The sequence below is a fragment of the Delphinapterus leucas genome, chromosome 10 (genome assembly GCF_059928025.1).
Source record: "Delphinapterus leucas isolate spDelLeu-1000000601 "Yukka" chromosome 10, BTC_Dleu_Yukka2, whole genome shotgun sequence".
NCBI lineage: Eukaryota > Metazoa > Chordata > Mammalia > Artiodactyla > Monodontidae > Delphinapterus > Delphinapterus leucas.
Genome location: NC_143138.1, coordinates 32,757,174 through 32,782,067, shown reverse-complemented (window position 1 = coordinate 32,782,067; position 24,894 = coordinate 32,757,174). Strand labels below are relative to the sequence as shown.

Below are 24,894 nucleotides of genomic sequence, written 5' to 3'. Positions count from 1 at the left end.
AGTCCGAGCACCGCAATGAAGGTAGTCCCCCACTCGCTGCAACTAGAGAACGCCTGCGCGCAGCAGTGAAGACCCAACACAGCCAAAAAAAAAAAAAAAGAATGTACTAGGTACCTGACTTCACAAGGATGGAAGTTCCCATTTGATAGTTCTAAATTATTATGTGGCTCTGTCCCCTGCCTCTCAGAGGAACCAAGGACTGGGAGGATGGTGGGGTGAGTCCAAACAAGATATGCCTCCTTTACACAGTAGCAGGCAAGCTCCAGGCCTCATGGCTATCGTGCTCCTTGAGGTCTTGGGAATGGGTAAATACATCTGGTATCCTGCTTGGGTCAGCATCCATACAGACACAAATATCCATCCAAAATAAACGTGCTTTCCTCCTAGGCTTTTCCCCCAGCAAATAATGGTTGGCAAGTCTTCCACTCTGCATTACCTTGAAATCGTCATTTGTCATTGAATGCCAAATATTACTTCTGTAAGATAGCCAGGAGCCTAGATTTTGTTGCCTTTACTTCCATACCTCTTGCTCTTCAACCTGCTATAACGTTCCTTCCATTCTTCTGAAACTTTCCTGCAAAGATCATCTGTAACCTCTTAACTGCAGAATATAGGTGAGGTTGTTTGATCTTTTGGTTTTTTTGACAAAAAATGCATTTGTTTATTTGAAATTTAAATTTCACTGGTTTTCCTATATTTTTTCTGGCTGCCATGCCAGGAGCATCCTATTTTACAATGAAATCATGTCTAAAAGGAAGACAATCAGCAGCAGCCTAAGTTTCATGATGAAGTATTTAAAACCACTACGACATGCATTGTTGAAAGAAGAACACAAACAAAAACTTATTTAAAAAAACATAGGCTATACTAAAGTAGAAAACAAAATCCAAAGGGAAAGATAAGTCATCACTCAAAGATCGTTTTTTTTTTTTCTTGCGGTACGCGGGCCTCTCACTGTTGTGGCCTCTCCCATTGCGGAGCACAGGCTCCAGATGCACAGGCTCAGCGGCCACGGCTCACGGGCCTAGCCGCTCCGCGGCATGTGGGATCTTCCCAGACCAGGGCACGAACCTGTGTCCCCTGCAACGGCAGGTGGACTCTCAACCACTGCGCCACCAGGGAAGCCCTCAAAGATCCTTTTAATACACGTGGATGGAACCCCATTGGGTTCCAGTATCCTCCTAGGTTCTCCACATGTCATCCATCCTTTGTATCACGGAGGTGACAAATCATCCTGAATTCCCTTCTTGGAGCAGAAGGGACTTGGACCTGCGTGCGGGGTCCTGGGAAAGTCATTTGGAATGTGTTTTCTGGTGGCATTTGAAAGTCCCCAGCTGACGGAAGGCACTGTGACACTCGGGACACAAGTAGGGTTTGAGCACAAAGTGAGTGTGTCAGTGAATGTTGAGGTTCCCGCTGTGGCTAAAGACTTTGTCACAGTGCCCACATCGGAAAGGCTTCTCCTTGGTGTGGATCCTCTTGTGAGTGTGCAGCATGGAGTCGTGGGTGAACTTCTTGGGGCAGAGATCACAGCAGTATGGCTTCTCTCCTGTGTGGATTCGCTGGTGAACCTGCAGGTCCGAAGGCTGCATAAACCCTTTGGAACAGATATTTCATTTAAAGGGTGTCTCTCCCATGTGTGTCCTCTGGTGAAGGGTAAGCTGAGATGGATAAGGAAATCTCTTCTTGCATACCATATTCATAGGGTGCCCATCCCCAGGCTTCTTTTCCCTCAGGAAGACTGGTTGGTCCCACTGTGCTAGGTGTACCAACAGAATGGGACCCAAGTTGTCCTGAGAATTCTCCTTTGTCCAAAGACGTGGCTTCTTCCTGACGCACTTCTTGGGAAGTGGGACTGTTGGCCTGTTTCCATTTGAAACATCTTAGACTCCTCGGAGAACCTCTTCTGTATCCACTCTTAGTGGAAACTTCTCCCTCAGGACCCTTGAGAATTTCAGGCTCTTGAGATGCTGTTTGATCTTGATCTTACTCAACCTTTCTCTGGGATCTGTCACTATTGACCAATCCTCTTATACTTCCTTTGCCATTATGACACCAGTTTACCTCCTACATCTCTGATGGCTTCCAGAATTCATCCTCAACTCCTCCCTTTCCCTTACCATCCTCCCCACAATCCTGTGAATCTACAAATCCTGAGCAACCACAGGCTTATTCTTAAGCCTTCTCCAGTAGTCAACCTGCTACTGGAGTTGACTTTCTGAAACATATTCCTCCAGCCACCTCTAGGTTTGTGTAATTTAGTACACTGTATCTTTTTTAAAATAAATTTATTTTATTTATTTTTGTTTGCGTTGGGTCTTTGTTGCTGCTGGCGGGCTTTCGGAGAAGGGGGGCTACTCTTCGTTGCAGTGCGCGGGCTTCTCATTGCCGTGGCTTCTCTTGCTGCAGAGCATGGGCTCTAGAGCGCAGCCTCAGTAGTTGTGGCCCATGGGCTTAGCTGCTCCACAGCACGTGAAATCTTCCTGGACCAGAGCTCTAACCCGTGTCCCCTGCATTGGCAGGTGGATTCTTAACCACTGCGCCACCAGGGAAGCCCTACTACATTGTTTCTTAATCATCTAGTTATACACGGCTGTTAACTTCACCAGACTCTTAACTCCTTGAGGGCAGGAACTGATCTTATCCATTAGGACACTGGCTTTGGCAGGGTGGGGAGTAAGGGATGTATTTCCGAGACACTCAACAATGAGGTAGCATTTCCACTGCGTTCCCAAGTGCTCAGGTCTAGCCGGTTCCCCAACCCTAGAGCATATGCAGTAGGAACGGGGATCCTCTTCCCAAAGTTGCAACAAACCCTAGATTCTCATCTCATTTCACCCCGGTCCCGGCCTGCCAGGCTTCCCCTTTGATCCTCCTCAAGCCTTGTCTTGGAAAGGATGCCCTCGAGGGCTCCTGGTAGCTCTCTCCACCGATTTTGCGTAGGCAATTAGTGTTACGTTACCCTGACGAAGAAAGGCACCCTTCATTTTAGGGCTTCTTTCCTTCAATTCAGACTGGGCGGAATCGCAGTGGGGAAAGAGTGAGAACCACTTTAGAATTGAACGGGCCGCGAAGAACGGCCGAGGCTGAAGCACACCAGATGCCGAAGTGCAGCACTGGGTGCAAAGCCCGGGCATCCCCTGACCCGCGCCTCTCACGCTAAGCTCGACCCCCTTTAGGGCGGGACCTCCCACTTCAGCCAATTCTGGGAGCCGAACCCTGGCGGTTTGTACTCTTCCTTTCCAATGAGAAAAAAAGGAAGCCGCTTGGTTCCAATGACCAATCGGAGAAGGCGGCGCCTGGTTGTCAGGCAGGTTTGTAAGAGTTCGGGCCAATTGGAGACACAGACACCCCTCGACCCGGGCGCAGCGCGCAGGCGGTGGCGAAGAGAAGCCGAGCGGGCCGAGCGCGGCCGAGCAAAGCCGGAGCCGGAGCGGGGCCGCAAGAGCCGGAGCGGGTCCGGACGGGCCGAGATGCCCTATAAACTGAAGAAGGAGAAGGTAAGCGTGGCCCTTTTCCCCGCGCCTCCGCCTCGGGGCCTGCGCGGAGCTCTGGGAGGGGCCCGAGCCAGGCCCGGGACAGCCCCAGACTGACCCTCCCGTCCGGCCCCCGCAGGACTCCCGGGGCCGGCCCTCCGCCCCGGCTGCTGGTCGCACCCCCAGCCTGTGCCGCAGCTGAGAAAGCTCCCTCCCTTGTCCGGGGTAGAGTCCCCCGACATGCACCTCCCTCCACCGACCCCCGGCCCAGGGTAACCTCCTCCCTCCAGATCCTGCCCCACTCCCAGGTTACTCCCTTGCCTTTTCTGCCCCCATCCCGCCCCCATTCCTTCCCCATCCCCTCCCCATCCCCCACCCGTTTGCCGTTTGGGACAGCCGCTTATCTGAGATTGCACCTCCCTCCAGAACTAAGCCCCCTCTCCAACCTCGCGCAGCCCCTTCTCTTCCCTCCTCTTCCCACCCGCCTGGGCCTGGGCCTGGGCCTGGGCCTGCCTTCTCCACCGTCCCCTACAGCCCCTTCTCCCTCCTTGCCAGGCTCCTTGACCTAGAACGGCTCTGCTTTCTCTCTCCTCCACCGAATCTGGCCTAGGCCCCTCCCTCTAGTTCTTCCTTCACACACAAACTTGTAAACCAGGACTGAGCCCTTCCTTCTGCCGATGGAACCTCGGAACGTCAGGGTGTCTGAGCGCATTCAGTGCAATCCCTAGTGATACACATGAGGAGACTGAAGCCCCGACAGGGGGACAGGGGAAGGGACTTGGCCAAGGTCACACAGCCTGCTGGAGGCCCAGCTGTAATATCAGGTCTCCTGACTTAAAGGCCTCCTCTGTTCCAAAGCCCCTCTAACAGGCATCAACCCACTCCCAGGTTCATCCTCAACCAGTCACCTTTCCTAATCTGGACAGGCTACTCCCCTTATTCCTAATTGAAGATAACCTTTGCGTTTTTCCATTTTTGTACCAGTGCTGGGTTTCTGCCTTTCCTGGGCCACACTGTCCTCGAATTGGGAATCTGCCCTCAGTATCAGATTAGCTATCCTTCTTACTCCACAGGGCAGCCACCCCTGGACACCCTTGCCTTTGTCTTGTTGTCTTGACACAGACTGTGTCTTGATGCTGCCTTCTTTCGCCTTCCTCTTCTACCTCCGAACTGCCTTCTCCTCTTCTTCATCCCTGTCTTTCCCTACCCTCTGTTTCCTGCTGTTGCTGATGTCTGACTCAGAGGTGTGGTTCCTTTGAGGTACAGACTCACACAGAGGATGCTAGGATACCAGTTCCAGCCTCCCCCAGCTTCTTCTTTCCTGGGGCCAGTCCTTCATGGTGGGCGCTAGCTCTGGCCTGGTGTTCTGCTCACCCACTTTATGACCCCAGAGGTGTCTTGCTTTCATTTGCCCTCTGATTGGCTGGGTTGCTGGGCTGCCATCTCTGACCTTATCAGTTAAACTCCCTATCCTGGGGCTGTTGGAGATTTGCCAGGCAGCTCTGATTCTGGATTGTCCCCATAACCTCTCAGGGCCTGAGATTCTGAGTGTTGAGTTGGTGGTGGTATAGCAGGCACTGAACCTCCTTGGGTGCTGAGCTGGGCAGGTTTGGGTGCCCCACCCAGGCCCTGTGTCTTTGGGGAGCAGGCATGCTGAGGTGGTTTGGGCAGCTTAGCGGTAGGTGATGCACACAAAAGTCAGCCACACCAGGGGCTGAAGGGCTCCTACAGAGAGTGTGGAGAGCAAGGCAATTCAGGGGAAGCTGGTGAGGTCCTCACTGATCTGTAGTTGTTAGACTGATGGAACAGACACTGTCCCATCCACAGAAAGCCTTCATCTACTAGAGGACTGAGAAGAAGAAGAAAAATTCTTAAGACTTGCTAGGACCACAGGTGTTAAGTGTTTGGTTGGGAAAGAGTATGGGAAGGATTGGTTTGCAGGGGGCCAGGCATCTCTGATCCTCTTTAAGGTTTAACTTTCCACTTTTGATTTCTAGTTGCATTTGGCCTCCTTCAGTGGTTGACAAGTCCTGACAATGTCACTGGGGTTTGCCTAAAAGGGCAAAGAGGAGGTGGGGATGGAGGGTCTGTATTGCTCATCCATCACCTCTCCCCTTTCTCCTTCATCTCTGCTGGTCCCATGCCTGGCCTAACCTCATGGCCTCCTCCCTGAAGCCCATCCTGAATCCTTAGTTGGGGGTGAGCTCTCCCTCCTCCTCTGGATTTGCAGAGTACTCGGTAGGTCACTTATGGCCTTTTTGTGTTCCCTTGGACTGGAATTAATTGTAGACAAGTCTTTTCTTCCCCCTTGAGATAATAACTAAGTTCCATTTTGGTTTGGCATCTCCTTGTACACAGTAGGTGCTCAATGGATGAGTGCTGAGTCAAGCCTTGGGGAGATTTTCATCCTTCCTCTTCCCTCATGTTCTGATCTAAGACTTCTCTCTTTTAGGTTCCTGGGTGGTGGCGTGCCTCTGCTCCCTCCCACACTCTTCTTGTTCATAATAATAGTAATAACATTGACTAACATTTCATTTTTCATGTGCCAGACACTGTGCTAAAGGGAATTAGGGGTACTTCCCTGGCGGTCCAGTCGTCCCGTGCTTCCACTGCAGGGGGCACAGGTTCGATCCCTGGTCGGGGAACTAAGATCCCGCATGCTGTGCGGCACAGACAAAAAAGAAAAAAATTTAAAATTTAAAAATTTTTTTAAAAAATAAAGGGAATTAGGTACTTTGATTGTCAGCACTTAATAGGTGAGGAAACAGGCTCAGCGAGGCTAGTTAACTTGCCCATGATTGTATAGCCAGTAAGAGCTGGGCCAGGAACACAGGGCTGGCTCTAAACCACATTGCCGTGCAACACTGGACAGCTGGGCTGGGCTGAAGTGTGTGCATTTCACCTGCTCTGCGGGAGCCAGGGAGCAAGGGTGGTGGCCTGGTTCCCATGCCCACCCCCCAACACCACCCCCCAGGCAGCCGGGATCTTTCTTCTGCACATTGCCTGAGAGATATGTCTGAGTGCTGCAGGGTGGGTGGAGGGGTTCAAAAAGGAACAAGGAGCTCACGATCAAGGAGAGAGGTGAGACGTGGGTGCAGATGGGCCAGCTTTGTCCGAGAGGCCCACGTCTGGGGTGTGTGCAGACGGTCACCTCAGTGTTGCGTCCTGCCTGCACCCCCCCCCCCATCCTTTTCCTCTCCACCCCACACTCTGCACCACTCGCTGGCCCCTCGGCAAGGGGTGAGTGTGCCCCGCCTGGTCAGTGGGCCCTGGGAGAGTGCCTAGCCACCCAGAGCACAGGGCTCCTTCCCACTGCTATGACTGCCTGGAGCTGCTCCACACCTGGGAACGGCTTCCTGCCTCCCCACCCCCACGAAGCCTTCCCCCTGCTCCAGCCTACGCAGAGCTCTCTTCTCCCTGAAATCCTTTTGCCCCCATGGGTATAATCACTGGATTTAACACTTCTCACTGAAGGGGCTCAGGTGCTATCAAGTGGCAGAATCTCAGAGCTAGAAGTGATTTCCAAGGTCCTCCGATCCGATCTGCATTTAAGGCTCGGGACCCTTTTGCATCATGCCTTGGAGGAGGCACGAATGCACCTCTGCTTGAATGCTCTTGGGTTGGGGAGCTTACAGCCTCACTAGGCAGCTGGTTTCTGTGCAGCTGCTCCAGGAGAAAAGTCTTCCTTCTTTGGAGCCTCAGCCTGTCTTCCTGCCACTTCTGCCCGTGGCTCTTGGGCCTCTGGATCCACATAGAACAAGTTGCATCTTTAGTCCACATGGCAGCCCTTCATTTATTCGTAAAGATCCCTCTTGCTCCCCCACCCGCCATGACTCCTCCCTTCCATTGTTAACTATCCCAGTTCCTGCAGCTGTGGCTCTCAGGACCTGCTTTTGAATCTACTCCCTCTATGGGTTGTATATTCCCCGAAGAAAACCTAGCATTTGTCTTTGTCCCTCCCAAAGTGTGATGCTCTCGACTGAACCAGATCCTCCAGAATGGCCCCATCAGTGCCAAGGACGGGGTGCTTCCACGTCCCCTGGTGCCAGGCACTCTGCACAGGTCTGTTAACTGGATGGCAGGTCACATGAGCTGCCGTGGCAGTCACAGCACATGGATGATTTGTGTTGAGCTTGCAGTCAGACCTAAATCCCCAAGTCTTTTTCACATTTTCCTCATCCTGTCCCTGGGCAGTTGCTTTTTTTTGGCCCAAAGCATAGGAAGAGATGCTGGGCAGGCCAGGGCTCTGAGCCAGCAGCTAGGTTCCCAAGGGAGACTTCGGACTAGTGCTCATTCTTTATAGCAATTCTGGGCCTTATCCCCATCCCTGTCCTTGTGCTTGTCTACCGAGGCGTTCTCGGGACGATTCCTGTACCTGTTAGCATCCCTGGGCCCCACTGATTATGCCAGTAGCAGTTTCTAGTCTGGGTGCTGTTTGTGATATCCTAAAAAGGCTTCCGGGTCTTTCCAGATGGCCTCAAGGGTAGAGTGGTGACTCCCTTCCCTCTAGCATGAGAGCCTCAGGCCCCCTCTGCCCGCTTTAGCCAGAAGAGCCAGTCTGAGCAACTTCTTCCATGCTGCTTCTCCCTTGAGCCTCGTCACCCTGGTTCTTACTTGACCGAGGCCCTAACGCATACAACAGCCTTGTGAGGTGAAGGAACATGGTCATGCTGGATTATTGTGTGTTAGAGTTGTCTTCCTAACCAGATTCTGAACTCGTTGGTGCCTTTGAGGGACTGAATCTCCCTTTGTGTACCCCAACCTGCCACCCCACTGCCCCAGGTTTAAGGTAGGTGCTCAGTGGTGCTGATTGACTGATTGATTCAATTGGACGGAGGAGAATTACAACAGAGACCTGAGGGATGAGGATGAGGCCTCTCCCTTCCTTGGCATCTGTTAACTCTACCTCCCTCTTCTCCCTTCAGGAGCCCCCCAAGCTTGCCAAAGGCGCGGCCAAGCCCAGCAGCTCGAGCAAGGATGGTGGAGGCGAGAGCGCTGAGGAGGTAATGAACGTGGGCATAGCCCTAGTTACAGTGCAGGCGCCAGTTCCACCTGCTTGATGGCCAGTGGGGTGGGGGATCTCAGGGGGCCGGAGATTATTGGGGCAGAAGGGAAGGATACTTTCATAGCCAGGGAGGGGCCTGGACAGCCCATCCAGACTGCCCTCAGGCAGGATTTCCCTTTGGCGGCTATGAACCAAATAAGCCCTCCAGTTTTTCCGATTCCGCAGGGATTCCTACGAAAGTCAATTCTCTGTCTACCAAAGTGTTGAGAATTCCTTTTCTCTTAGGGCAAAAAGCTAGGGGCACTGAGTCCTGGGGAGGAGGGAAAAGTACACGGGTGCACATGGGTGCTCAGTGGGGTGACTTCAGTGTAGCTCTGGGTGGGGCAGGGGTGGGGCAGGGGTTGGGAGTGGCTGATGTCCTTGAGTCGGGCAGGGCTGGGCCCTGCTCTCTTGGTCCCGATCAGATGGGAGCTGCTGAAGGACAGGCATGAGCAGAGGTCAGCGCAACTTGGCAATCTAGGGCTGTAAAGCAATAAATGGCAAGCAGAGGGCACACAGGGGGGTGGAGGGACTTAAGGAAGTCCAGAGTGTGTCCATGGACGTTTGGGAGTGTGCTCAGTGAGATGCTTGGATGCTGAACGGTCCTGGGAGCACACTGAGCAAGTGCCTGTGTTACCCGGAAGCTGGTGATCCTTGCTTTCTGTGCTTCCTCCCTCCTGTGCTAAACTGTTCAGAGGGATGGAGGTGAACAGGAAATGGAGCTGTCTAATTCTGAGCAGGTCTTGTGGATTGGGGGCAGGTCATGGAGAGGAGATCGATTAACAAGTGTTTGGTTGGGGTTAACTCTGGATTTGGATTTTTCTGGATACTTCTGGCCCCTGTCACCTCCAAAGAGAGCCAAGCACTTTTCACACCTGCGACCATCATTTTACCCTCACTTGAGTGATGGGAGGAAGAAGGGAAGGTTTTCTCCATCTTACAGACGTGAGAGTTGAGGAACACAGAAGAGAAATTCCTCCTTCCTCTGCACATACACTGGCATCTGAACATGTCTCTAGGCCAGTCCTTGTCACTCAGTGCTGGCACTGTTGGTTCCCGGATGTGTTTCTCTCCACCAGACTGTGAACTCTGAGGGAAGGAGCTTGCTTCTTCCCCACACCTGTGTGCTGACGCCCTTGGTTCACAGGAGATCACCAGGAGATGCTTCTGGAGGGCACACCCTCTGGGCTCAGTCTCCCCTTCAGGAGCCGTGACATGTGTGGGACCCACAGGGAAGGTGGCGGGAGCCGGCAACTGATACTCAAAGCAGCAAGAGACTTGGAAACAGGATTTAAAGGGACAGAAAGGAATAGCTTGGGGGGCCACTCCTGCCTTCTGCCTGACTCCCTCCTGCTCATTCAGTTACTAGACAGATTGGCTGTCATTTCCTGGAAGTAGCCCTCCTTGACCACCTGCCCCCGTCCCCATGCCCAGGACGCGGTCAGGGCCCCTGGTACCCAGCATCACTCCACGGCAGTGCTTAACCACAGCTGTAATGAAACAATTCCGTGGCAATTCATTGTGTGTCAGTTGTCTCCTGTGTTAACACTTAGCTCCTGAGAGGCTCTCGCTCACACCGAAGGGCCTGGCCCACCGGAAGCACCAGCATTTGAATGCATTAGTTAATGGATGAGCAAACAAACCAACTTCAAATTAGACCTGGAAGGAACCCTCTCCTTTCATAGGTAGGAAAACGAAGGCTCAAGCAGCTTAAGAAATAAGCTGAGACCAGCTGCTGTGATTTCTCCACCGCCCTCTGGAAGAGGAGAGTGTCATGTTCACCTTGGACTCTGTTTTATGAAATGCCGCTCAGGGCTCACCTGTCTGAGGCAGCTGCAGGAATTCTCCATGATTTTGCAGAAATGCACCCAGGTGGCCCCAGGCAGTGGGACATGGAATAGTTGGGGGCCAGGCTGTGAGGCCCAGGTCATCAAAAGCTGTTTGTCACAGTCCTTCTCTTGCCCTTTTTCTTTCTTCTTCTTTTTTTTTTTTTGATGTGGACCATTTTTAAAGTCTTTATTGAATTTGTTACAATATTGCTTCTGTTTTATGTTTTGGTTTTTTTTTTGGCTGCGAAGCATGTGGGATCTTAGCTCCCGACCAGGGATCGAACGTGTACCCCCTGCATTGGAAGGCAAAGTCTTAACCCCTGGACCGCCAAGGAAATCCCTCCCTTGCCCTTTTTCTAGTCCAGAATTTTGGGTTCTTACAGCCAAACTTACCCCATGTCAAGCATTTGCCAGTCTTTCCAACTGATCTTAATAATTTATAGCAGCCAACATTTATTTTATTGAGCAGTTACTTGTGTATTAGTTTCCTAGGACAGCCATAAGCAATTACCATGAATTGGGTGGCTTAAAATACCAGAAATTTATTCTCTCATAGCTGTGGAGGTCAGAAGTCTGAAATCACGGTGTCAGCAGGCCATGTTCCTCTGAGGTTCTAGGGAAGAATCTCTTCCACGCCTCTCTCCCAGCTTCAGTGGCTTTCTGCGATCTGCTCCTTGGCTTGTAGAACCATCGTTCCAATCTCTGCCTCCGTCTTCACTCAGCGTTCTCCCCTGTGCCTCTGTCTCTGTGTCCAAATTTCCCTCTTCTTATAAGAACACCAGTCATGTTGGATCTAGGGCCCACCCTAATCCAGTATGACCTCATTTTAACTTGATTACATCTGCAAAGACCCTGTTTCCAAATACGATCACATTCATAGATGTTGGGTTGATGTGAATTTTGGGGGGACACTGTTCAACCCAGTACAGTCTGTCCCAGGCACTGTGCTAAGTGCGCATGCATTTAATCTTATAATCTTCTCGTTTAATCTCTACAGCAGTCCCTGAGGTCATCTGTTATCATCAGCCCCATTTTACAGAGGAAACTGAGGCTTAGTGATGTTAAGTAGCTTTTACTCAGCAGTAAAACAGCAGAGCTGGAATTCAGCCCAGGTCTGTGGCCAGTCCTCCCGTGTTCTTAATGACCTAATAGACTGGTTCTAAGATTCTAGAAGAGTCTTAGAATGGAAAGGAGCCTTGAGAGATTAGGTCAGGCTCTGCTACAAGGAAGGGGTCTTTCCTGGCCTGTCTTTGGAAGAAGCATTTCAGTGCTGTGGACTTTTCTATGTGCTGTGCCCTGTCCTGAGTTCTGGGAGCAGGGACAGAGGGAGGAAGAAACGATCCTGGTCTCCCCCACTTCAGCCTGACATCACTGTAGCCAGAGTTGTTACCCTAAAAACATTTTTGGTCCTATCAGTCCTTTACTTAAAAGCCCCTCTTGGCATCTCATTGCTCACAAATTCAAATACGCAGCCTCAGGCCTCCTGGGCTGGCCCTGCCCTGTTCTTCCAGCCCCTCTGGACTTTCCGTCTTCCAACCCGACAAGCCTTTTGTGGCTCAGGGCTCTTACTGGTGTCATCCCATTGGCCTGGACTGCTTTATCTCTCTCTTTTCATTCTTTGCCTAAACCCGTGTTTATCCTTTAAGAGACAAATCAAAAGTCACCTCTTCAGGGAGGGCTTCCCTGATTCTTCAGGCAGAGTTTGTCACTCAGCCCTCTGAGTTCCTGAATCCTTTGCGGCACTCTGGTTTTGCATTGCCCTGTACTAATGGCCGCTTTCGTGTCTGTCTTGCCCACTGGACTGTGAGCTCTTTGAGGGCAAGGGCCATGTCTTATTCACCTTTTAATCTCTAATGTGTAGCATGATGTTTATTGAATAAATGAATTAAGAATGGGTATGGGGGGCTTCCCTGGTGGCGCAGTGGTTGAGAGTCCGCCTGCTGATGCAGGGGACATGGGTTCGTGCCCCGGTCCGGGAAGATCCCACATGCCGCAGAGCGGCTGGGCCCGTGAGCCATGGCCGCTGAGCCAGCGCGTCCGGAGCCTGTGCTCCGCAACGGGAGAGGCCACAACAGTGAGAGGCCCGTGTACTGAAAAAAACAAAACAAACAAACAACAACAAAAAAAGAATGGGTATGGGGTTGGCCAAAGAGTTCGTTTGGGTTTTTTGTAAGCTGTTATGAAAAACCCAAACGAACTCTTTGGGCACCCCAACAGCGCTCTAGGTGTCAATACAGGAGAGAATGCCTCTCTGATTTTCAGGGTTTGAAACTAAAATGATCTTCACTCAGCTAGTTAATTCATTATGCAAAAGCTATAACATTAATCTTTGCGTTTTTCACTGATAATTTTATCTTTCATCTTTCTACTACAGTAACTTCTATAGTGCTTAACTTATATTTCTACGTCCTACTTTATGTTTAAATATATGGGTTTAATGATTACCGGTGTCTGTGTTAGGGTCAGGTTGGAATGGAATTGGTTCAGAGTGGGCAAGTGTAGTTGCAGTCTCCTGAGTGTGAGGGTGGTGTATAAATTCAAAGCCCCACTGGAGGGGCTTCCCTGGTGGCGCAGTGGTTGAGAATCCGCCCGCCAGTGCAGGGGACACGGGTTCGAGCCCTGGTCCGGGGAGATCCCACATGTGGCGAAGCACCTAAGCCCGTGCGCTACAATTACAGAGCTTGCGCTCTAGAGCCCACGAGCCACAACGAAGAGTAGCCCCCACTCACCGCAACTAGAGAAAAGCCTGCGTGCAGCAGCTAAGACCCAATGCAGCCAAAAATAAATAAATAAATTTATATTAAAAAAAAAAAGCCCCACTGGATTGCAGGAGGCCCGAATCTAGGAAGGCTTCTTGGAGTTTGGATCCTGTTGCAAGTTTAGAAGTGGGAGGAGCCGTTGTTCAGGCAGAGGAGACAGCCACTGTGGAGTCTCAGAAGTGGGAGCAGGCAGGTCACCAGCTTGCCTTTGGGCCGTGTCCACCCATGCTGATGGCTGCAGAAGGTTCTCCTGGGAATGCAGCTGCCTGTCATCTCCAGCCGAGGTCAATAAAGGAGAAGTTGGAAGCTAGAGCTTTTAGGAGAAAGGGTTGAACGTGAAGTGAGTTGCTGGCACACACCTATACTCCCTTCTGACAAGTATGTTTCCAGGGCTTTGCTGGCTGACCCAGCTGTCTCTCAGCTGCTCCTTGTATCTGGGGCCTGGGAGCCAATGGTCCTTATAAAACCAGGGTGGCCCAGTGGGCTGGGGGCGGGGCAGACTAAGCCGGCTCAGCTGCTCTCCGGCCACCCCAGCCTTCAATAATGCCATCCTGAAGGGGAAGGGACCTTAGGCATCAACTCATTGGGTGGCTTTTTAAACTATGATTTTCAGCCATGCAATCTCTGTTTCTTAAAACCTTACTTGGGGGCTTCCCTGGTGGCGCAGTGGTTGAGAGTCCGCCTGCCGATGCAGGGGACACGGGTTCGTGCCCCGGTCCGGGAAGATCCCACATGCTGCGGAGCGGCTGGGCCCGTGAGCCATGGCCACTTCGCGTCTGGAGCCTGTGCTCCGCAACGGGAGAGGCCACAACAGTGAGAGGCCTGCGTACCGCAAAAAACAAACACAAAAACGAAAACAAAAACACCTTACTTGGAGAGTGTTTGGACTACTGATCTAGTCCAACCCTCTGCTCGTTAGCAGAGAAAATTGAGGTCTTGCTTTTCCCTTTTTGGGAAGAAGGCCTCCTTTCTCTGGATGTCCCCTCAGTGCGAGGTTCATGGAGATGCAGGGTTTCTGCATCTTATCTGGGAGGATGGAGAGAGACATATTCTTCCCGAGTCTTGTTCCTCAGTTGCCACTGAGCCCCTCAGCCTAGTATCTCTGATGTTTCTCCTTCCCACTCTGCTCCCACCACTGTGCAGGGCTTTGTTCTGAAGGTCCCCGGTCAGGACAGGAGGGACTTATGGAGATGGGCCTGGGCTTGGTGTCCCCCGCCCGCCCCACCATCAATCAAATAACCAGTCATTCGCTGAATGCCTGTTAGGTGCCAGTGCCAGTGCTGAGGAGACCCAGAGGGGCACAAACCAGGGTCCTGGCTTTAAAGGGACTTGCTTTCTAGTGGGGAGATGACACATGAGCAAAGTGATCAAGAGGTGTCACTGGGGATGATCCCAGAGCCAATGGAACAGACAAGCAGTGTCAGAAGGTTGAGGGTGGAGGGTGGACATGCAAGTCCTGGAGTGATCGGAGAAGGCTTTTTGGAAGAAGGTGGGTTTTGAAAGATGCAATGCCTTCTTGGGTTCTCCCATTTGATTTTATTTTTTTTGGCCACGCCACGTGGCTTGCGAGATCTTAGTTCCCCACCCAGGGATTGAACCCGGGCCCACAGCAGTGAAAGCCGGAGCCCTAACCACTGGACTGCCAGGGAATTCCCTGGGTCCCCCCATTTTATTTATTTATTTTTTTTATTTTTTATTTTTTTAACATCTTTATTGGGGTATAATTGCTTTACAGTTCCCCCATTTTAAAACAAGAAGGATAATGAACTCTAAGGAACATTTGAGGTGTGCTACTTTCAGGAATTTCCAGGCTGTATTCCTAAAATCCAGGGATGGGAAATAATAATAATAACAACAACAATAGTAGAAGATACTGCTTATAAGACACTTCTGTGTGCCATATGCTGTTCATTTAAATCCTTATTACAACCCTGTGAGGTAGTACTATTGCCATCCCCACTTTACAAATGAGGCACAGAGAAGCTATATGACCTCCTGGAGGTTACTCAGCTAATAAATGGCAGAGCCAGTAGTCAAACCCAGGCAGTCAGGCTCAAGTCTGTGCCCTTGACTGTTAAGCTCCACAGACAAGGACTGGGTTGTTCCTGCGACAGGGAAATGGAGAGAGTCTGATGCACACCAGGCTCTGGCCCCCTGGCCTTTTGCCTCTCTCCTTCATCCTCTACCAAGGTGTGATCCATCCTCCGTATACAGGAAGGGAGACCCCAGACTTCAGGGTGCCTTGCATTGTCTAACCAGAAAAATCACACTGGTTGAGTGTAGTCATGGCAAGGGAGGTGTGTGATGACTGCTCTTGCCCCACTTCTTTGCATTCCCCCTAGTCAAATTGGTGTCTGGGGCTCATTTCAGGAGGAGGAGAGGGCCAGATGGCCAAAGCGGTAATGAGCTACACTGGACCCAAGGCCTGCCCTGGGCTGGATCCAGCACTCCTTTCTTGCCTCTGACCCCCAGATAGGTCACAAGCTTGATGTAATTGTTTCTATAAAAAATTCAAGAGCATACGAAGCATAACATTTGTCTTCCTCCTTGCCCCTTATCCCAGAGAGTTTCATATTCTCCCATTCTTATTTTATGAAGTAAGAGTTTATGGAGGGGGCTGGAGAGGAGGCGGGGATGGCAGGCGTGAGCACAGGAGGCCAGTTTTCCTGTGGTGTGGGCACCCAGCTGGATGTGACCTCACTCCTCTGGTCCTGTTGCAGTCTCTTCTCTGGTTGGGGGGAAGGGCTGTCCTGTGGCTCAGCCTCTCCCCTCTCCCAGCAGGGGGTTACCTGGACAGTACCTGTGAGTGGACAGCCCTGCAAACACCTGTTTGTGTGCTTCTGAAAGTGGGCTTCGTGGGGCTCTGACACCCGTGTCTGGGAGGAAGTAAAGAAGTAACTTTTGGAAATTAGCTGTATTTCTCCCATTATACTGTCTTTTTTTTTTTTTTTTTTTTTTTTTTTTGGCCGTGCTGTGTAGCTTGCAGGATCTTCGTTCCCTGACCAGGGATCGAACCCAGGCCCCGTGCAGTGGAAGCATAGAGTCCTAACCACTGGACTGCCAGGGCATTCCCTATTTCTCCATTATAAAAGCAGTGTCAGCTTGTAAAAAATTTAGGAAAATAGGAAAAAGTCATGTGTCATTACAGGAGATAGTCATGAACACAATGCACTTGTTTTTTCTTTTTCTTAACTGGATTTTGGGTTCTGTGCATGTTTTCATATGGGTGAGCTCATTTTGTATATACAGGTTTGTATTATCCTTATTTTACTTAGCATATAGGAAGCAATTTTCTCTCATTCCATAGTTTTAGTCTTTTTGTTTTGTTTTTAATTTTTATCAGCGTGGTGATAGGTGCATTGTTCAGAAGGTCAGATAATACTCTCAGGCTTGTAATGAGCAGGGCAGCCCCTGTCGCCGGCCCCTCTTCTCCTGTTGTTTCGTGGCAACCACATTCACCTCCTAACTCTTTCCTTGCAGATTGACTTTTATACCTCCAAATAAGATCCTTTTACTGCTTTTTTTCTTTTTTCCCTTAATTTGTGAGCTTTAGATATCTCTTGACTTCCTAATGTGGAAAATTAAGGCCCAAGTGTCTTATACCTCCGTGCAGACTTTTCCCCTCCTCTCAGAATACTTATCACCCGTTTTGGGTAAATTACTCTGACTGTGTAAACATTTTTCACAGCTGAACCACGTATGATTACATTTAGTACATAGTTTTCATAAACATAATTTTAACTCCATGATTTCCATGTATTTATATACTTGCCATTATAAATAAGACCATAAAAAGTGTTTTTGCACAAAGCCCTTTTTTATATTTAGGATTTTGCTTAATCTATATTTCTAGTAGTTAAACTGCTGAGATATGGGCAGGAGTTTCTTTAACTGAAGTCACACGTTCAGTAAATGATAAAATAGAGTCATCTTCGCTGTACTGCTCGATGCATTTTTACATATGTTTATGCTATGAACCACCTCCCAGACTCAGTCAAGATACGGAATGTTTCCATTAGTCAGAAAGGTCCTCGTGCCCCTTCTCAGTCACCACCCGCATCTCCCCAACCCACACCGCTGCCACCCCCTCCCCGGCAGGAGAGCCACTTGTCTGACTTCTGTCACTGTCAGTCCATCAATTAGCTTTGCCTGTTCAGGAACGGGAGTGAGCCTTTTGAAGGCTCTTGATGCACAGGCAGCGGGCATCACTTTGGGAGACATGCCTTCTAGACCGCTCCCTTCCAGGGCCACATCCCACAGTTATGTCTGACCCTGGTCTTGGCTCCTTCGGGGCAGGAGGCAGCTGCTTGCTGCCCAGGCCCATAGAGGCATAAACGGACCCGGGGCTGGGTGGTGGGCCAGGCCTGGGGTGGGAAGCGTAGCTTGGCAAGTGCACTCCAGTGACTCGCTCGTTTGACCAGGCCCAGCCCCAGCCTCAGCCGCAGCCGCCACCGCAGCCGCCACCGCAGCCGCCGTCATCCAACAAGCGTCCCAGCAACAGCACGCCGCCCCCGACACAGCTCAGCAAAATCAAGTACTCAGGGGGGCCCCAGATTGTCAAGAAGGAGCGACGGCAAAGCTCCTCCCGCTTCAACCTCAGCAAGAACCGGGAGCTGCAGAAGCTTCCTGCCCTGAAAGGTACTTGGGAAAGGTCAAGAGGGCTGCGGCATCAGACCTAGGGGACAGTGGGTGTTGGCGGAATAGAGGTTTGGGGGTGTTTGGGGGAGGGTGGGAGCTCTAGAGAATGTGAGGGGGAGTTGCGCTGGGGCTGGGGGTGGGCGTCAGGGGAGCAGGATGGTGGCAGGAAGGGATCGGGGAACGCCCTGCGAGGTGAGCAGGGCATAGCAGTGAAGGACCACAGAGGAGACCTGACCATGGCCCATCCGCCCCTAGACTCACCAACCCAGGAGCGGGAGGAGCTGTTTATCCAGAAGCTACGCCAGTGCTGCGTCCTCTTTGACTTTGTGTCAGACCCACTCAGTGACCTCAAATTCAAGGAGGTGAAGCGGGCGGGGCTCAACGAAATGGTGGAGTACATCACCCACAGCCGCGATGTTGTCACCGAGGCCATTTACCCTGAGGCCGTCACTATGGTAGGCACAGGGAAAGGGGAAAGCGGGCAGGGACGGGGGCCCCGGAAAAGCCCAGACCTGCCCAGAGAGCTCTCACCTGGGCCCTCCCTACCCCTCAGTTTTCAGTGAACCTCTTCCGGACGCTGCCACCTTCCTCAAATCCCACTGGGGCCGAGTTTGACCCCGAGGAAGATGAGCCCACCCTGGAGGCCGCCTGGCCGCATCTCCAGGTACCAGAGCAAAGGGGGCAGGGGCCTGGCTGTGGGCAGTGGGGCACTCTGAGCCCTGCAGCAAGGGGGCTCTCCCAGTCCTTGGGGAATGCCCCTAAGTGATGCTCCTTTCCCCCCGCAGCTCGTGTACGAGTTTTTCTTACGTTTCCTTGAGTCTCCCGATTTCCAGCCAAACATAGCCAAGAAGTACATTGACCAGAAGTTTGTCCTTGCTGTGAGTCCCTGAAGTTCCTGCCTTCCCCTCCCAGTCCATGAACTCTAGCCCCACGTCCCCTGACTCCAGTCCAAGCTGCTCTTTTTGCTTCTGCTGAATGTAGGTACTGTATTGGGTTTCAGCTGTGTCTGGTGCAAATTGACGATGGGGGTTAAACAAACCTACTCTGTCCATAAGAAGCTTCCAGCATAATGGAAGGAAACAAAAAAGCAACACTGTTAGCCCCCGCCCCACCCAATGGGGAATGCAGCACGTATTCCCAGACATCACCTGGGGTAGAGCAGTGCAACAGAATCACTCTTCCCAGAGACTCGTCTCCACGCACCCTCTTCAGAGGGCTTCCTCTGGCCAGGACCCAAGTCACCCCAGCCCTGGCTTTCCCCGGCTCCCGCCTCACTGCCGCCTCTCCTGCTTGCTCCCAGCTCCTGGACCTGTTTGACAGTGAGGACCCTCGAGAGCGGGACTTCCTCAAGACCATCTTGCATCGCATCTATGGCAAGTTTTTGGGGCTCCGGGCTTATATCCGTAGGCAGATCAACCACATCTTCTACAGGTGAGGCCAGGAGCCTGGGCTTAGGAGCAAAGCAAGCCCCTCACTAAGATGGGGTGGGAGAAGGGTGGTAGGCGGGACTCCACAGAATGCTGGAGGGGCATCAGGGGTTATCAAGAGAGTCTTTGTTCTTCCCTCAGGTTCATCTATGAGACGGAGCATCACAATGGGATTGCCGAGCTCCTGGAGATCCTGGGCAGGTGAGAGGTGGGGCGGGGGCACACATGCCTAGCAAAGGTCGGGAAGATTGGTGCATTGAGCTTGGACCTGGCCCTTTGGTCCTGACAACCTTCCCCTAACTCCCAGCATCATCAATGGCTTTGCCTTGCCCCTGAAAGAAGAGCACAAGATGTTCCTCATCCGTGTCCTGCTTCCCCTTCACAAGGTCAAGTCTCTGAGTGTCTACCACCCTCAGGTGAGCTGCCTTCCTCCTGCTGATCCCCGGCCCTGGCTGTAGAGAAAAGAGGGAAGGGGAAGCATTCCAGCCGTGATGGGGCGGCAGAGGGAGCGGGGGGCGGAATTCCTCTCCACGCCTCCCCTTCTGTTCTGTGGTCTGGTTTCTGTCACCGACCTCTCTGTGACCTTCTGAGCCCTGCACCTCACCTCCTTTCTGTCTCAACCTTCTGCAGCTGGCGTACTGTGTAGTACAATTCCTGGAGAAGGAAAGCAGCCTCACTGAGCCGGTAACTCCCCTGCTGCGCCCCAGGGTCCGCCTCTCCCTGTCAGCAGCACTTGCAAGTTGGTAGCTATCGAGCGGTGCTGTAAGCGCTCACGGGCGATGTAACCCGACAGGGGACATGGTTTCCTCCCTAAAGGAGAAGTAAAACCTTTGTGCACCTAGGAAGCATCCAACCCGGAGAAACACGAGCACTTAGCTGAGGCCACCCAAGCTGTGCCCACCGGGGTTGGGGGGAGAGGGCAGGGTGGCTTCCTGGAGACCCAGACAGGTGTTGAGTGAGAATTTTATTCCTGTGTCCTCCTCTTCTCGCAGGTGATCGTGGGCCTTCTCAAGTTCTGGCCCAAGACCCACAGCCCCAAGGAGGTGATGTTCCTGAATGAGCTAGAGGAGATTCTGGATGTCATTGAACCTTCAGAGTTCAGCAAAGTGATGGAACCACTCTTCCGCCAGCTTGCCAAGTGTGTCTCCAGCCCCCATTTCCAGGTGAGACCCAGACCCAGAACATCCCAGCCCCTGCCTCCCAGAAAACTGAGGAGGGTCTTCAGCATAGCGAGCCATGTCCCCACTGAGTCTCGCCTGTCCCCACCAGGTGGCAGAGCGTGCCCTCTATTACTGGAACAACGAGTACATCATGAGCCTGATAAGTGACAATGCTGCCCGAGTCCTTCCCATCATGTTCCCTGCACTCTACAGGAACTCCAAGAGCCACTGGAACAAGTAGGGGAACTGGGGTGGCACTGGGCACTGAGGATCTGGTTTTGGAATGTGGGAGGGTGTGGATGGACTCAAGAGCCAATGGTCTCATCTGGTCCCTCAGCAAGCAGGGCTGGTGCCCACTGCATATTAATAGGGCCTTGAGGGACTGACCGGGGAGAAAAGATACCCACGTGAGAGATCTGTGCTACCCAGCAGCAGAGCAGTGGCCTCTGTCGCATCTCTTCTTGAGGTCAGATATTCTGCAGCTTTGGAGATGTAATTCCACGTTGTGAGAAGCTGATGTGATCCTCTTAGTATGTATTAAATCCCAGCATTGTTAAAAGGCTTTCCTGTTTAAAGCTGTGCGCTGGGAGGCCATTAGTGTGGGCTAGAAGAGTAGGAAGTAGTGGGGAAAAGGGAGCTCTTGGAGCACGGGGTGCAGGAAGGATGGGCAGGCAGACTCATATTTGTAAAGGGCCTGAACTGCCAATCTCAAGTCACGTGATTTGGCCAGAGCGATGAGCTTACACTGTACAGAGGCTGGTGGGATGGGAGTAGTACATGAGAAAGCTCTTAGCACAGACACCTTGTGGGAGAGAGCAAATTGAGGTCCCGGCACTGAGGGCAGGCTCTGGCCTCTTATACCTCGTCTTTCTTCCTGGTGGCAGGACAATCCACGGCCTGATCTACAATGCCCTGAAGCTGTTTATGGAGATGAATCAGAAGCTGTTTGATGACTGTACACAACAATACAAGGCAGAGAAGCAGAAGTGAGTCTCTCTCTCCTTGGGGGTGTTCCTCTTCCACACCAGCCCCCTGTGCTTCTCTCTCAAGCCCACCCCAATCCTGTCTTTGTTCCCTCAGGGGCCGGTTCCGAATGAAGGAGAGAGAAGAGATGTGGCAAAGGATTGAGGAGCTGGCTCGCCTTAACCCCCAGGTGAGGTGCTTCTGCCCTTGCCCTGAACTGAGGGGTCCAGCCTGGGTTGGGGGAGGGTTTGTCCGAGGAGGGGCAGGAAGCAAACAGGGTCCCCAGACTTCCCAAGTGGCTCTTGCCACTTGTCTGCCTCCTTTCCTCTCAGTATCCCATGTTCCGAGCGCCTCCACCACTGCCTCCTGTGTACTCGATGGAGACGGAGACCCCCACGGCAGAGGACATCCAGCTTCTGAAGAGAACGGTGGAGACAGAGGCCGTGCAGGTGGGAGGGCGCGGGGACCAGAAAGACAAGACAGCCCGGGGAGGGAGAGGAGACAAGAGCCGCAGAGCCAAGGAATCAGGGCAGGAAACAGTGGGATTTCTCGGGACTTGGTCACCATTCCTCACCTCCTGCACATCCCCACACAGATGCTAAAGGACATCAAGAAGGAGAAAGTGCTGCTTCGGCGGAAGTCAGAGCTGCCTCAGGACGTGTACACCATCAAGGCACTGGAGGCGCACAAGCGGGCGGAAGAGTTTCTAACTGCCAGCCAGGAGGCGCTCTGACCTCCTCACCCTCCCACCACAGGGCCACAGCCCACTCAGCCCTGGGACACTGCCCCAGCCCTCCACCTTCTGCTCCCCACTGGCTGACTTGGGGCAAGGCAGGGCCTCTCTGCTCTAGGGAGGGGGATGAGGCACTTGAAGCGGGGACACCCGCAGAGTGGTCCCTCTTCTCCCCCGAAACGTGTTCATGCCTCCCCGCGGCTAGTACAGACAGGCTGAGCGCGACAATGCTCAGCGCTCAGACAACTTGGGGATGCCTGGCCCCCTCCTGCTCCTTATCCCACAGCTGCCTGCGGCTGCTCTGAGAAATACACACGGGAATAACGTGCTCCTCTCCTCTCCCCTGCAGCCCCGGTTGAACTCCGGGTGTCTCCTCCCTGTCTCCCGCTCCCCTGCAGCCCCAGTTGAACTCCAGGTGTCTCCTCCCTGTCTCCCGCTCCCCTGCAGCCCCGGTTGAACTCCAGGTGTCTCCTCCCTGTCTCCCGCTCCCCTGCAGCCCCGGTTGAACTCCGGGTGTCTCCTCCCTGTCTCCCGCTCCCCTGCAGCCCCGGTTGAACTCCGGGTGTCTCCTCCCTGTCTCCCGCCCCTGCAGCATACAGGGAGCAGCAGGAGATGATTCTCACCGAAGTTATGTCAAACCCCACTGGCCCCTGGAATGAATTAGCTGGAGGGGAGCCGACCCCCAACAGCACAAATAGGCCCCCAGCCCCAGCAGTGTGCAGGCTGATGGGGCTGCATTATTGCCTCTTACCCCTGCCTGATCAAGACAACATAGGAGAGCAAAAGGAGAAAAGCATAGGCTTTGGACAGTAGGTAATGAATATAGGGCCCAGATGGACCAAGAGAAGGGGATGAACAAACACCCTACCCTGTACCCCCGCTTTGGTGAGCAGCAGTCCTGGGATCACTGACATGGAAGGGACCATCCTGGGGCTGACTGCTTTCCTGTGCTGTTGGTCCCCAAAGCTAGGAAGAAGGAAGCAGGGGGGAGTGCCCTAAGCATGGCTCCCCCCAACACCTATTTATTTCCCTGTTTGTGCTGATGCTGGGCAGGCTCTCACTTGTCCCTTTCAGGAAACTTGGAGGGGCGAGGGGCTGGGGGGGGGCCGGACCCGGGTTCCAGGGGCACAGGCAGTGCAGCTTTTGGCTGTGTACATAGGGTGCTTTATTCCCCACAAAGTGATACATGCTAAGGTGGGTTGGGCTTGGACCGTTGTCCCCATATGTACAGAACTGAATAAAGTGGGTCTCTGAGAAGAAGTCTGATTTGCCTTGACGTGGAAGGGAGATGGGGAGGATGGAGATGGACATTACAACCAGGATGTGTTCAGTCCTGTGCTGGTTCTGGCCTGGAATGCAGGGAGATAAGGCATCTCTCAGGGTGATCACTTCCAGGACGGGGCAGCCTGCCGGGCTTGGAGGGCCTTCTGTACCACATCTTCCCACTGGGCATCTGATATCTCCCGAGCCCAGGCAGGAACCCCTGGCGCAGGTAGGCTTACACCAGCCATCGTCCTTTTCACCAGCTCCACGTGTTCTGAAATCACAGGCAGACCAGTTAGGGGGTAGAAACGGTAAGACCAGCTCCTCTCCCCGTTTGTTGAATTAACCCAGAGCTTTTGGGCTAGTGAGGTCACTGAATCTGTCCTGTTATTCCTAGGCAAGCCTGCCCATCCTCCCCCAGCCTAGAAGAATAGCATTTCACCTGGATTCTGAAGTCTGCAAAACCTTAGATTACAAACTTATTTTAGGAACAGGGTGTTCCTGTGACTTCCCTCTACTGGCACTAACCAGTTCCCTTCCTCCATTATTATTCCAGAATAAAAGAATGATCTCCTTTACCTGGGTCCATAGGAATAGAGCTGTGGTTGCTCGATGCTATAGCTCCCTCCTCATCTTCATCCTCGCTTTCTAATGGTGGGTCTGGCAAATGAAGCCCCAGGGCCTGCAGAGCCAGAGACGACAGTTCAGGGCCAGTCCAAGGACTCCAGCTTCACCTGCTCAGGAACAATGCCTCCTCCACCATACCTGGATCCGATCCTGGATATCAGCAACTACATCTTCTCCATCCCCCACTGGTGCCAGCTCCACCTCCTCTTGTTCAGGATCTTGGTTCAGGGGCTGGTAGGAGTAGCCAGCTGGTCCTGCCCCCGTTTCCTCTTGCTCTTCCTCTGGTTCCTCACTGCTCCAATCCCCAGTGCCTTCTGTAGGGCCCTGGTGTGGCCCGAGTTCCTCAGTCTGATTGGGGAAGATACGTTCAGGACCCATGGTGTCTCCCCCTAGAACTACTGCTGCCATCGGGCAGGGGCTGCAAGAACAGGGCGGCAGGAGAATAGTGATCAGATGAAATTAAGTCCACCTTCAGCCTCTCATCCAGCTCTTGTGGTCTCCTACGTCACGAAACATTTAAACGCCCCAAGTTTCCTGCCCCCCTCCCACCATCCAAGCCTCTCCTGGGCCCTTCACCTCTTAAGCCGACTTATCTTCAACGGAGGCCCACCCGCCTTACTCCGCCAGTTCTTAACAGCCCAGCCAGAGGCCATGCCACCTCCCCAAAGACACCCCTTCGAGGACGCCCCTCCCCCCCAGTCCACTTAGGAACTCCGGGTCGCCAAATAAGCTCCCCTAGACAAGGCGTACCCGCCCCCTTCTCTCCTCTCCAAGGGGTTCCCCTCTGTACCGCCTGACGAACGCCCTTCGGGTCCCAGAGGCTTCCTTCAAACGGCCCCAGCTGCGGCGGCCCCAGCCGCCCCACCAATTCTCGGCGCTGGCGTTTCCGCGCGCCTTACCCGCTCAGAGCCCGCTGCCAAACTCTCACCTTCACTTCCGGCGCGGCAGGACGTGCCGGGGTGCCTAGTCCTCCAA

The 24,894-nt window shown here is 52.8% G+C and overlaps 2 protein-coding genes and 1 pseudogene across 3 annotated transcripts; 1 reads left to right on the top strand and 2 right to left on the bottom strand.

The window, feature by feature from the left end:
• Positions 1-1,289: 1,289 nt before the first annotated feature.
• On the bottom strand, positions 1,290-2,096 carry LOC111178949 (uncharacterized; annotated as a pseudogene).
• Positions 2,097-3,378: 1,282 nt separating this feature from the next.
• PPP2R5D (protein phosphatase 2 regulatory subunit B'delta) lies at positions 3,379-23,239 on the top strand. Its single transcript, XM_022581938.2, has 16 exons — positions 3,379-3,500; positions 8,402-8,479; positions 17,530-17,746; positions 18,002-18,201; positions 18,300-18,410; positions 18,532-18,624; positions 19,047-19,177; positions 19,315-19,374; positions 19,481-19,589; positions 19,804-19,857; positions 20,166-20,336; positions 20,443-20,570; positions 21,218-21,319; positions 21,414-21,486; positions 21,629-21,745; positions 21,892-23,239. The coding sequence occupies exons 1-16, from the start codon at positions 3,474-3,476 to the stop codon at positions 22,027-22,029; spliced, it is 1,809 nt and encodes a 602-aa protein (XP_022437646.1). The 5' UTR covers positions 3,379-3,473; the 3' UTR covers positions 22,030-23,239.
• MEA1 (male-enhanced antigen 1) lies at positions 23,171-24,888 on the bottom strand. 2 transcript variants are annotated; one of them, XM_030759594.2, is made up of 4 exons: positions 24,819-24,888; positions 24,058-24,337; positions 23,872-23,974; positions 23,171-23,566 (listed from the first exon to the last, which is right to left on the bottom strand). In XM_030759594.2, exons 2-4 carry the CDS (start codon positions 24,325-24,327, stop codon positions 23,415-23,417), a joined length of 525 nt encoding a protein of 174 aa, XP_030615454.1. In that variant the 5' UTR covers positions 24,328-24,337; positions 24,819-24,888; the 3' UTR covers positions 23,171-23,414. The 2 variants fall into 2 exon arrangements, with proteins under 2 accessions (XP_030615454.1, XP_022437651.1); XM_022581943.3 differs by lacking the exon at positions 24,819-24,888 and adding an exon at positions 24,710-24,818.
• Between the last annotated feature and the right edge of the window lie 6 nt (positions 24,889-24,894).

What these genes read in the sequence shown, in the direction of transcription:
- PPP2R5D (XM_022581938.2), top strand. Translation starts at nt 3,474, where the DNA reads ATGCCCTATAAACTGAAGAAGGAGAAG. An exon ending in CCGCCTGGCCGCATCTCCAG is followed by an intron (nt 18,411 to 18,531) that starts GTACCAGAGCAA and finishes TTCCCCCCGCAG; the next exon opens with CTCGTGTACGAGTTTTTCTT. An exon ending in TCTCCAGCCCCCATTTCCAG is followed by an intron (nt 20,337 to 20,442) that starts GTGAGACCCAGA and finishes TGTCCCCACCAG; the next exon opens with GTGGCAGAGCGTGCCCTCTA.
- MEA1 (XM_030759594.2), bottom strand. Translation starts at nt 24,327, where the DNA reads ATGGCAGCAGTAGTTCTAGGGGGAGACACCATGGGTCCTGAACGTATC. An exon ending in ATATCCAGGATCGGATCCAG is followed by an intron (nt 23,975 to 24,057) that starts GTATGGTGGAGG and finishes CTGGCTCTGCAG; the next exon opens with GCCCTGGGGCTTCATTTGCC. An exon ending in CTCTATTCCTATGGACCCAG is followed by an intron (nt 23,567 to 23,871) that starts GTAAAGGAGATC and finishes CTGTGATTTCAG; the next exon opens with AACACGTGGAGCTGGTGAAA.